This window comes from Ictalurus furcatus, chromosome 9 (assembly GCF_023375685.1).
Source record: "Ictalurus furcatus strain D&B chromosome 9, Billie_1.0, whole genome shotgun sequence".
Classification (NCBI taxonomy): Eukaryota; Metazoa; Chordata; class Actinopteri; order Siluriformes; family Ictaluridae; genus Ictalurus; species Ictalurus furcatus.
The window spans coordinates 10,791,232-10,804,666 of record NC_071263.1 but is presented as its reverse complement, the minus strand read 5'-3'; the positions used below and the strand labels follow the sequence as shown (position 1 = coordinate 10,804,666).

General features: G+C 40.7%; 1 protein-coding gene across 3 annotated transcripts in view; it reads left to right on the top strand.

Moving 5' to 3' along the window:
* Positions 1 to 13,435, top strand: part of arhgap5 (Rho GTPase activating protein 5) — a 53,555-nt gene continuing 40,120 nt past the window's right edge. The window contains exons 1-3 of one of the 3 annotated variants that reach the window (XM_053632391.1): positions 1 to 400; positions 9,080 to 9,206; positions 9,478 to 13,360. In XM_053632391.1, coding sequence (XP_053488366.1) covers positions 9,650 to 13,360 — 3,711 coding nt within the window. In that variant the 5' untranslated portion in view covers positions 1 to 400; positions 9,080 to 9,206; positions 9,478 to 9,649. Of the gene's footprint in view, positions 401 to 5,618; positions 5,864 to 9,079; positions 9,207 to 9,477; positions 13,361 to 13,435 lie in introns of those variants that run through there. The other 2 variants (XM_053632390.1, XM_053632389.1) reach the window with 2 other exon arrangements.

Genomic DNA, 13,435 nt, shown 5'->3' with positions numbered 1-13,435 from the left:
TTACATGTAATTTAATAGATTATTTCAATAAATATCAAAAACCTAAAAGGTGTGCGTCATACCTGACACCTAGATGAACACTTTCCATTGGTTGTGTGATTGTAAGTCATTCCCTTCAAATACTACTGAAGTTAGAAACGTGTATAGCAATGTCGTATGTAACTTTAGAGACGGTCCCTTAATTTCCGCATATCCCCGAATATCGAACGTCCATCGTCACACCAACTTTATTCCAGTAAAGTATTTTAGGTCGAGCCTGCCATAAAGACATGCTATGTTTACCTAGTAGGTTGTAGTCCCTATTTAAAATGATCATTTCCAAGTAATTATATTCCTTCATGGTTGAGGGGTTTGAAACCTGACGTGACTCAGCTAAGGAGTAAAAGTCTTGCCCAGCAAAGTAAGTAAAGCATATAATAGATAGAGAGAGAGTTCTTGCTTCCGGAGGCTGTGAGCAGAAAATCAATAATTACATCAGGGGGTTAGGTTGCACAAGACAGACCATAGGGTGATTATGTTAAATGAATTTGAAGCAAAGTAGTGATAAAGAGCTATAGCACATTTTCTGTTTCTCAATACAGAAAAAAAGGAACACAAAGTGTAGGTCAGGACAGATACATGAGCCACAAATGAGTCATTTTGTTTATGGCCGCACAGTCAATGGCGCAATCCGTGTGTGATACTAACTATCTAAGCTCTACACACAACTTGCTCTTAGGTCATTAAGGAAGTAATTATAAAACTACATTTTCATGGTACTCTTTGTATTTTTCATAAACTGGTGCTTTAAATTGTTTATGTTGGAATCAAATTTGAACTGCTGGACCTCTCAGTTTCTCAAAACGAAACTAAAATGGTTTCCACATGTATTATGTAGCAGATAAGCATGTATTATTGATTGGGCTTGGTTGAAGTGTGACTGCTGGAGCCATGGTGTTTGAGATATGCTAATAGCATGCTTAAAATGAATTATTATGAGGGTTTGATAGCAGATTTCTAAAGCACTAGGCCAGCCAGTTAATATTTGTCTTTCTGAATTAATTTCAACTTGAATTAGGCATTGTTTTGTTTGCTCTCTGCTCAGATGTACTGCAGACAAAAAAAAAAACAAAAAACCTCGCCATTGTTTTGAAAGCCACTTCCTGCATTCCAAAAGGCAAAATGGATCCATCAGGAGAATTGTAAGGAGCTGTAAATTTCAACATGACTTTCTTCTTTCGAAACAGCTGGAGATCCACACCCTCTTGCAAAAAAAAACAAAAAAAACATTGGAAATGGTTTAGCAGAACTTTGGACTCTTGAACCCAAAGTACATCTTCATGCACATCACCCAAGAGCTGAAAAGCCAGTGTGATTCAGCCGAATATGTGTCAGACGGGATGAGTGATGTCACAGGGTATGTCTGAAACTGCATTGTAGTGCTAGTATGCTAGTAGTAGTTTACGTTTTATATATCATTAGCTATAGTAGTGTGTGGTTCGGGACGTAGCCGTCGTCTCCCCATCCCTGGCCCCATGGCAGTGCAGCTGTGGTGCTGCCTAGGATAAATAGCAACAGCTGGTTCCAATTGCCCTGCATGATCAGGGACTGGAAGGAGACATGGAAGCATGCATGGGGGTAGGTGGGCTATAAGGCCAGTCTGCCCCCCCCACCTTTCTTTTCTAACCATAACATACACTGAACTCTGATTATGGCTTTCCATTAGGTCAGTGAAAGCAGTCACCAACACTTGATTGCTAGTGAACAGGCATCCTAAAGAGTTTAGGGGAACTTCATCCACAGCCGATATCTCCCTGACAAACAATTGGCCTTATGTCCAGAAAGATGACCTCAATTATACCATTTTAAAGGTCAGACAATTGCTCAGCTATGTGCTGTTGGGGATAATTACACTGGTCTTGCAGAAAATGTCTATACACCGGGGGTTGCTTGATATGACATTCCAGTATAGCTGACCATGAATCAGCATCGGAAAAACGTTAGTCCAGGATGTTTGGCTGTCAGGGGGAGATAAATAAGTCATGGTGAAGGAGAATGGAGGGTGACGGGAGATTTCAAAGGTGCACAGGCTGATTGATATAAAGCCTGCCAGCTTTTAAATTAAAGCACAAACAAGTACAGGTTTGTTAGAGATGGGTCCAACACCACATAATTGACACTGAATCTGTTAATTAATGTTGCATGCTTCAGTTAGCAAGATGAGTCAAGATCGGTTTATTGAAGTGAGTTAGAATGAGACAGTGCAGGTTTTGTCATGTCATGACCAAATCATAGTCTCATCAACTTCATGCCCTGGGAATTTCTCTGAAGTAACACGTGTGACTCAGCTCAGAAAATTGTATTAAAAAATGTAAGAACTGTGAAGTTACAAAATATTCACAGTGTATGAGAACTGTGATCATGGTATTTTTCAAATGCTCTTATCCGTCACATCAGTACTCATTATTTCACGAGTCAAATTGTACACTGCATGACAAATAGTTTGTGGATACCTGACCACCACTTCCATATGCGCTTGTTGAACATCCCATTCTGGATTTAGTCCCCATTTGCTGTTATAAATAATATCCGCCACGCTTCTGGGAAGGCTTTCCACTAGATTTTGGAGCATGGCTGTGGGGATTTGTGCTCATTCAGCCACAGGAGCATTAGTGAGGTCAGGCACTGCTGTTGGATGCGGAGGCCTGGGGTGCAGTCAGCATTCCAATTCATCCCAAAGGTGTTTATTGGGCCTTTGTGTAGACCACTTGAGTTCTTCCACTCCAACCTCGGCAAACCATGTCTTCATGGACCTCGCTTTGTGCACAGGGGCATTGTCATGCTGGAACAAGTTTTGGCCTCTTAGTTTCAGTGAAGGGAAATTGTAATGATACAGCATACAAAGACATTCCAACTTTGTGGCATCACTTTGGGGAAGTCCTACATGGGTGTGATAGTCAGGTGTCCACAAACCTTTGGCCATATAGTGTACATTTAAATTACATGGACTTCTATTCAAATTCCAATCTGTGCATCACTATTATATAGAATAGACTGGTTTTGTGTTTGCTGTAAAGTGAGTGTGTCGCAAAAGTAGTCCCTATTGAAAAAAAACTAAACATAGCATTCTTTTAATGACTGTACTGTTGTACTGTACATACAATAAACATGTTTTTTGCTGACAGCAGAGTGCTTGCGGTGCTGTTTAATGGCAGAGGGAAACTCCAGATGTTACGTATTGCTCTAAGGTCGATGATAAGGGGTTGAATGAGGCGTGTACCTGTTTGATAACCTACACATTATGCATCACCGAATTTTACACACTAGAGTCTATTTATAGTCTTTGTTTGTTGTGATGTTCACGTTACACCAGTCCACTATAAAATCCTCACTTTTGCAGACATATATTATATGTATAGTTCAGTGTAACTCAATAAGCAGCACAATGAAGAAGAAAGTGAAGCTGGAGATTGGTGTTAAAATGTTCTGTAAGTTGCACAGAACAAGAGAAAATACTACCATAATGTAGTTATAACCACCAGATCAATAGGTTGTATAGTTGTAAAGTGAGATATTATAGTGGAAAAATCTGTCTTCATCCTCAAACGCTTTTAAATAAACATTACTGAGCATCACGTCATGACATCAGTAATAGCCATGATATAGTGCAAGTCCCCTGGCTGTGAATATGATATTGTGAATTGTGTTTCTGGCATTGCAAAGCAAACACACCATATATTCACTGTTCAAGTGGTTAATATGGTTAATATACTGAGTTTGCTAGCATTTCTTATATACAATATAAAGGCAGAATGACACTGGAAATGAGACTAAACTGGTGGAAATGTCATGTGTCATGTCGCTCAAATGTGTCAGTAATTTACTAAGGACTGATTCCACATAACTAACGTGACACTGAAATTAGCTTAACACTGAAATACTTTTTACTCACGTTAGCCAGTTAATGAGTTCATGTACTACAACTAAACCCATAAATCATTGAATTACATTAAAGATAACCTGGAGGTCACCTGTAGTACAATGAGCTGGAAACACCTCAGTATGTTAAAAACTCTGAGCTCAAATTCCAACTGCCTGTTCCTGTTCGTATTGACTGAAGGCGAAATGTCAAGCAACACCACAATAACCATGACATCCACTTGATCATTTCCTAAAATGTTATATAAGAATGGTCACATCTCATTCCCAGAAAACTGTGATATCTAATGTTTATACATACATACATACATATATATTATGATAGTGACTTAAGACTTAGTCTAACAATAAAAAGGGAAATGGCCCAATTGAAACTTGCGGACAGAACTGGATGGTGTAAACAGGACAGGGTGTCATGTTCTGCCCAGGCTGTTTTGTACTGCATTTGAATGGCAGAGAGACAGCTGAGCCCACACCCAAAAAAGCTTAAGGGACAATGGGACTGTGGCTTCCACCGATAAATTTAGTAACACATGCTTTTACAAAAGCATGGAGCAATGACTTCAGTGCATCCTGAAAACTGATTACACAAACAGGTAATGTCTCACAAAATGAACATAATTTCTGGATGTGAAACTACTTGTGAGAGGATCAGTGAACAGTTGATAATGTGAATATATGCACTGTTCATGTGTTCAAGAGTTACAGCTATTTCCTGTGGTTAGTCACCTGGTTGAAAAACTAGGCAAGTACAATATTTAAGCATGAAGTTTGCTGGTACTTATTTGTATGTAATAATATGTTATCTACACTAATATGTGCTTTAACTTTGTATTGGAGGAGACACATTTTCCTTTTTGACTGATTAGGCTCAATAACACCTGCAGGCTATTGGCTGCCTTTAAATAACATCAAATATAATGCGATTACAAATTGATAAGAACAAATCTATTTTATAAATAAAATGTAAAAAAAAAAAACACCAAAAACTTCAATTACATAATTATAAATGTAATAAAAAATTACATTATAAACAAGAATTAAATAAATGTGTATGATTACAAATTCATAACAAAATTAAGAACAACAAAAAAATAATTGACCATGTGTGATACAAAACACTCCTAAACATGGTATAGTTATTTTTGGTTTGAATTATAGACTGGAAAAAAATCATAAATAATAATAATAATAATAATAATAATGATAATAATAATATTCGTTTATTATTATTATTACATAATCTGATTGTTTGTAAATTAATATTTATGAAATACTTTATGGTATGGAAAATGGATAAATAATAATAATTATTATATGATTGTTTGTGAAGTAATTCTTGTAATTATTATTTTAAAAATTATGGTATGGAAAATGGATGGATAATAATAATAATAATAATAGTTTACAAGTTATTATTCGTTACATTGTCAGTTTTTTGTGTTTTTGAGAATTTTATGACTTTGTTATGAATAATAATAACAACAACAATAATAATAATAATAATATATTTACAATAATTGATTATTCGTTACATTATAAATGTATATATTATTGTTGTTATTTGTCTGTTAATATTTAATTGTTGTTCAGGGTAACTGTGAACACGCGCCGCTCCCACACAGAGCAAAATGGAAAAGTTAGTGTGTGTGTGTGTGTGTGTGAGAGAGAGAGAGAGAGAGAGAGAGATCCATCGGTCGCCATTACCGACTGGAATGAGAGGGGAGGGAGTCAGTCTCGGATTACTCGCATACCATAAATTCTGTATTAATACATGTAAAACCCATCGTGTATGTAACTGAGCGCGGATTAATCCTGCACTTTAACCTCGGGACTATCCTCAATCTCACTCGAAGAGGGAATATTATTGGGAATAAAGGGAAATCTTCGGGAATGCCACCTCCTTCCTCTCCGCGGTGTTGGGAGATGGGAGCGACCATGTTAGGTAGGAGAAAGCTTTTGGAAGAAGAGTGTCTCTGTCCTCTGTCCGTGTAGTGTTGTGTTTCAGTAGAGAATGAAGCTGATGGTGGTGTGTATGAGCAGTGAGCACTTGGGATTTGTACAGATGGTGTGCGCTACATGGTTTAAAACAGCGCAGTGTAACACCAACACTTAGCCAGAGCGAGCTAGCAGGAGTGCTCTCTCTCTCTCTCACAGAGGAAGCGTTGTTCGGGCAAGGCCTGGGTCCATGATAAACCTTATTACCCTGACCAAGGTTAAAGAAACGCCACTAAACGTGTTTGTTTAGACAGTTCGCTTCTTGGTACGGCGAGTGTCCGCCTTCACAGCGTCTCTGTATTCATAATAACCTCCCCTGAACCTGTATTCCTGGCGGCTAAGCTAGCTAATGAATGCTACGACTCAGTCCTACTACCTATTTTGGTCAAAACGGTGGTATTTCTCCAAGTAGTTAGACCGAGGTAAATAAAGTGTTTCGAGCGGGGAATTTATCCCAGTGTGTGTTGCCTTGAAAATATTACGAGTTGTTCGGTTTAACGAATATCCATGTCGCTGAATAAAAGTCCTCGCGCTGGAAGTTAGCAGGCGTTGAGCTCTAACAATACACTCGGTTTACCTCCCATAGACATACGCGCTCTAGTTACTTTTCTCAATCCCGTTCACTTGGTGTTTACAGTCTCTAATTATCCCCCCTGAGACTCCAACCCAGCTAGCAACTAAGGTGTATAAAGTGCTAGATTAGCGGCAGACCTCAAATAGCAGCGGTTTAACGCCTCATATCTGTGTATGAACGCAGGGGAGAGAGAGCTGAACTAAACACCGTGTCAAAACACTGCGACTCTTACACTGACCCATTGTACACAGGCATTTAATTACTCTTTAAGTTTGAAACCTAAACAAAAGTCATAGCAAACGTCTTCATAATTCACTGACTAGTTTTCCTGCTTGGTAACCCACAGTACTCAAGTCACTGGAACAAATTCTTTGATTTGCTTAGTGACTTATCTGATAGATGGTGTGTGACTAATCCCTGCGATATTGCTCTCTCATCAACCCAGAGCAATGTTCTTTACTGGAGGTCACACTTTTTAAAGGAACACTCCAGCCTGAACCGTTAAAGATCTTGAAATGTATATTGAATTCGCTGTGATGTGCTTCGTGATTTCTGTTGCTGATTTGTCGGTTATTTCAGGGAGAGAGAAGCATGTCACATGTCACAGCGGGAAAACAATGTCAACAATTCCAGATAACACTCTAATTTCGCTACTTTCTGCAAGAGCTTCTTAACTCTCTCACCATTTCCAGCAACCTTCAATGTCCCATTGATAAGAAATCCAGTTCAGAAGTAGCAGAGACAGCAAACGTTGGACTCGGAAGGATATATAAAGCGATTGCGCCGAGTTATGGGGGGGTACTCGACACAGCTAATTAGCGATGGTAATCAGTGGCATGGCTAAAAGCAGAATATTGAAGCTTTGGATCCTTATCAGTTTCAGCAGAGTGTACAGGTGAGGAGGTGAGCGAGCTGGACAAGATCGAGGACTAAAGTGCTGCTGCATCTGTCTCCTTAGGTGGAGATGATGCAAAGGCTAATTCCCACTGGCACTGTGGGTAATTTAGGAAACCCTGAATCGAAATGGAAACGGACAAACTGTGTAGATGAAAGACGTTTAAGCTAAAAAAAAAGTCAACATACAATTTCTTTACAAAATAAATCCTAGGACGAGCCTGAATATCACGTCACCTATAAAGATGAATATGTTTGTCCTCCAAGGTGGATATTTTTGTTTAATGCCTCCAGTTTTTTTTTGTTGGTTCATTATAAAGCCGTTCAACAATGGAATTAGCCTCAATAGAGCAAATAAAACGTATCACTTTCCCACCAAATTTAACATCTTCAAATTAAACTGAATCAACAATGGCTTCTTATTCACACTTTGCTCACTACATAGGGTGTAAAGATACTAGAACATATGTAGTGCCCTTTGTGAATGCCAGAACACCATATGAGATTCAGCCATAGGAAATGTGTAACTGCTTGTATTCATGGTTTTTCATGTTGCATGAAAATTCACATTGTTCTACTATACTAATTGTGCCCATTACAAGTCAATCATCCCCCAACCTCGAGAGAATATTTCCTACTTTTGCTTTTGTTTGACGGTGCAGTGGACACGGGTGCTCAACCAGGGTACGTAAAATATGGATTAGTAACCACTCTGGACCATATCTCACTGTTTGGTGAAAGAGTGCTATTAATCATCCATGACATGGATCAACGTGCGAAGGCAGTGTTATGTTCATTTTAGAAAGGATTTTATTCATGACATGGTTTTTATTACGGGGAATCCTTTGGTTCTAGCAAAATCTTTGAAACCTTGAAAGACATATATATTTGTATATATATATATATATGTAGGTACTTTATTAGTAATCAGTACTCCCTAACACACTGCCTTATCTTAATTCAGCACGTTGTTATCATGGCCCCACTGTTGTACCGAGAATCAGTGGGTTGATGGTAAATTGCATCGTACTGAACACAGTTGGATCGTGTTTCCAGGGGCCTCTTTCCATGAATGAGTGCATGTGTTGTCTGGTTATTTTGTATAATATATGCATATTATGTAGTCCCTCCAGGATTTAGTGATTCTGCGATCTCGGAAATGAGCGCAAAATCAAGGAAACGCCACAATATTCGCAGGAGCTTGCAATTTTTCAAAATGACTGCAGATTTCCCACAGGTTTGGGCCAAGACGTGTCATGTGACCTCATCACAACGCGTATTCAGCCAAAGCCCCCTTCAATTCATGTGTGTCGACCAAGAGTACAGCTAAAAGGTCTAATTTACCAGCAAACGTCACTGCGAAAGACAGTGTGCAACAATTTTGTGCAATTGCAGTTTCGCCAATTTAAGTAGTTCACAAATTTTTTTAAAAAGCCGCAGCAAAATCAAGCATTTTTGTTTGCAACAATCCCAAAAAAGTCCTTGAAATCCTGTACGGACTGATTTTGGACACATTTGGTCTGTGTCATAAGTAATGAAAGCAGAAACATGAAATGAAATGAGTTGCTTATACTCCCAACCTTTAATCACAACCCTGCTTGTACGCTCAACCCAATAAAAGTTGTATTTACAGATGCATTCATAAATGTGTATGAAAAACATCTAGCTACCACCTGTCCTTTTGTGTAAAACCAGGTCAGTGATGAAAGAGGCCAAGAAAGACCGATGCGCATTACACAACTCCAGCACATTCAATCGCTTGACTTCAGAGTACAACAGTGGTGCTTTTTATAAAAACAGCATTCACTACTGACTGTATAAGGTACGGGGAATTATTAGGTAGTGTATCTAATGCTGCTGAGTGTATGAGGATATGTTGCTATGATATTGATTTGATAATAAATGTCTTACTCACTCTTTGTTCCTCTCTCTCTCTTTGAATTTTACTGTATGTAAACATGGTCTGTTGCTTATATTATATAGAATAGCATTTGATTTGCATTTAAATTAGTAATGTCATCGACAATAACCCAATTGTCATTTTATTTTGGTAATACGTGTATATTGATGTGATGTCCTTTTATGTATTGCAGGTAGGTGATGCCCGAGGAGAAGCTCAGCTGCTCCATAGCCGACGATCCAGAGGAAAGGAATAGCTGTTCAGGACAAGAAATGGAAATGCATCACTAGTAGCCAATGGAACTTTATCTTTGCCTTGCTGGCAGACTTTGCTGAGAGTAACAAGGCAATGAGAGGGGCTATATAATGGCCAAGAACAAAGAGCCCCGCCCACCGACATACACTATCAGTGTAGTTGGGCTCTCAGGCACTGAGAAAGAAAAGGGCAACTGTGGTGTGGGCAAGTCCTGCCTATGCAACAGATACGTGCGTCCCAGCGCAGACAGCTACTACTCGGAGCACACTTCTGTGTTGAGCACAATTGACTTTGGAGGTCGTGTGGTGAACAATGATCACTTCCTGTACTGGGGGGAAGTGTTACACAGAGGAGACGATGGCCTCGATTGTCGAATTCAAGTCATTGAACAGACTGAATTTATTGACGACCAGACCTTTTTGCCTCATCGGAGCACAAATTTGCAACCCTACTCAAAGCGGGCTGCGACTACAAAGCTACAGTCGGCTGAGAAACTGATGTATATTTGCACAGATCAGCTTGGCTTGGAGCAGGATTTTGATCAGAAGCAGATGCCTGATGGAAAGCTAAATATCGATGGTTTTGTCCTGTGCATCGATGTAAGCAAAGGATGCAACAGAAAATTTGATGACCAGATGAAATTTGTTAATAGCCTTTACTCACAAATAGCTAAGTCAAAAAAACCCATTATAATCGCCGCGACGAAATGCGATTCGTGTGTAGAGCAATACTTACGGGATGTCCAGGCTTTTGCTGCAAGCAAAAAGAATCTTCTGGTGGTTGAGACATCGGGTCTGTCGTCTGCCAACGTGGAACTCTGTTTTAACGCGCTAATCCAGCAAATGGACAAAACACGAGGTAAGCCCAAAATTATCCCTTACTTGGAGGCTTACAAAGCTCAGAGACAATTAGTAGCCACAATCACGGTCAAGTTTGAGAAGCTTATCGTGCAGTCTGTCAGAGATTATCACACAAGCTGGAAAGTTGTGAGCAATTCATTGAAGAACCATCCAGACTACGAGGAATACATTAATTTAGAAGGTACCCGGAAGGCTAGAAACACCTTTTCGAAGCATATCGAACAGCTGAGACAAGAGCATATCAAGAAGAGAAGAGATGATTATCTCTCCAGTTTGCCAAAAGTTCTTAACAAGATGCTGAACAACTTGGAAGAGATTGAGAGCCTGAGCTGGACAGATGCTCAGAATCTGTTAAAAAGCAAGAATGAGTTTCAGTACTACTTTGTTGTGTTGGAGCAAACCCCATGGGATGAGACGGACCATGTTAACAAAACCGATGACCGAAGAGTCCCCTTTGACATCCTTAAAACTACAGAAGGCGAGAGGATTTACCAAAACCACGTCCAGCATTTGATATCTGAAAAGAGGCGATTGGAAATGAAGGAAAAATTCAAGAAGACACTGGAGCGAGTGCACTTCATAAGTCCTGGCCAACCGTGGGAGGAGATTATGTGTTTTGTCATGGAGGACGAGGCCTACAAGTACATCACAGAAGCTGATCGCAGAGACGTATATGCACTACATCAGCAGGAAATTGTAGAAGGGGCCAAAGAGGAGTTTCAGGAAATGCTTTTTGAGCACGCCGAGCTGTTTTATGACTTGGATTTGAATGCCACCCCAAGTTGTGATAAAATGAGCGAAATCCACACGGTACTCAACGAGGAACCCAGATACAGAGCTCTACAGAAACTTGCCCCAGATAGGGAGTCCCTTTTACTGAAACACATCGGATTTGTTTATCATCCCACCAAAGAGACGTGTCTGAGTGGTGTGAGCTGTGTGGATCTGAAAGTTGAGCAGGTTCTTGCAAATAGGCTGGTTCAGTTGGACCACGGTCGCACAAATCTGTACTACAACAGCTCCAATCTCGATAAAGTGAACTTGTGTCTTCTTGGCCGTGAAGGACTAGCTCAAGAACTTGCTAATGAAATAAAAGCTCAGTCTACAGATGATGAATATACCCTTGATGGTAAGATCTATGAATTGGACCTTTTACCTGTTGATGTAAGTTCCCCCATGCTTTTGAACCATTCCTGGATATCAAATTTCAAACCTCATGGGTTCTTCTGTGTCTTCAGTTCGATAGAGACACTTAATTACATCGGCGATCGCATAAGCCGAATCCGAGCTGAGGTTTCTCAGGGCAGAAGGGACAGATTTGCCCAGCCATCGCCATTTATTCTAATCTTAGCAAGTCAGCGAGACAGCATTTGCAAAAACATGCCTATTTTAAGGCATCAGGGCCAACAGCTTGCTAATAAGCTACAGTGCACATTCATCGACATGCCCTCTGGGACCTTTCCCCGAAAGTTTAACGAGTCTCAAATAAAACAAGCGCTCCGAGCAGTCCTAGAAGGCCTAAAGCACAATTTCGACTTGATGCATCCCATGCCCTCCATCAAAGATTTGTCAGAAACAGATTTGCGAATAGTTATGTGTGCCATGTGTGGAGATCCATTCAGCGTGGATCTTATTCTCTCACCTTTTCTCGATTCGCATTCTTGTAGTGCTGGTCAGCCTGGTCAGAGCAACACCCTGTACCTTGACAAAATCATTGGTGACAGTCGCAGGCGCATACAAGTCACTGTCCTCTCATACCACTCCTCAATTGGAATCAGAAAGGACGAGTTGGTGCACGGATACATACTTGTGTACTCGGCGAAACGAAAGGCTTCCATGGCTATGTTGCGGGCATTCTTGGCAGAGGTCCAAGATGTCATTCCGGTCCAAATGGTGGCTATCACGGACAGCCAGGCCGATTTCTTTGAGAACGAGGCAATCAAGGAGCTGATGACCGAGGGGGAACACATTGCTACAGAAATCACAGCCAAATTTACAGCACTCTACTCGTTGTCTCAGTACCACAGGCAAACGGAAGTCTTCACACCGTTTTTCAACGAGGTACTTGAGAAGAAGAACAGTATAGAAAGCTCCTTCATGTTTGATAGTACACGGGACCATGGCACCTCTGAAGACGTCTTCCCTCAGTCACCTCATAACCATTCCCCAGCCTACTCTTATTACCCTGACTCTGAAGATGATGCTGAGGGACCACCACCTTATAGCCCTATAGGGGATGATGTACAGCTGCTGCCCACCCCTAGTGAAAGAAAGTATAAAATAGACTTGGAAGGGAACGAGTATCCTGTCCATAGTACACCCGTAGGTGATCATGAACGCAACCACAAAGTGCCTCCCCCAGTGAGACCTAAGCCTGTGCTAAACAAACCTAATGTTAAGAAGCTGGATCCCAACCTTTTGAAGACCATTGAGGCTGGAATGAGGGCCAGCAGGAGAACACGAGGCCCACTTATGGTCCATGATGACCTTGAGGTGGCTGACAATTATGCAGATCCAGCAGACACCCTCGCCAAATCGAAAGGTTTCAACGATGACATTTATGCTGTTCCAGAGGATGCCCATAGCAGGATGGTCAAGATGCGCAACTCATTTGGCCATCACAGTTATTACGGTGATGAGGAGAACGGGTTCGATCGTACGTTGAAGTCACAGGGCAGCAGGCGACCATCCAAATACAAACACCGGTCAAAGATCCTTTTCAGCAAGACAAAAGCGTACCATAGACGAGTGCACTCTGACGTCAGCGACGACGAATCAGGGCCGGCAGTGCAGAAGAAGAAAAAAGGCAGGGGTAACCGTGGAAGTGAAGAGGACCCTTTACTTTCACCTGTGGATCCATGGAAAGGAGGGATAGACAATCCAGCCATCACTTCGGACCCAGAGCAGGATGACAAGAAGTTGAAGAAAAAGAAAACGACAAAAAACAAGGAACCGAAAAAGGTAAGCTGGTACATTTATTTTTGCATTTCAGTTTATGATTTGCACAGAGACACAGCAGAAATCGTTGCTACCTCA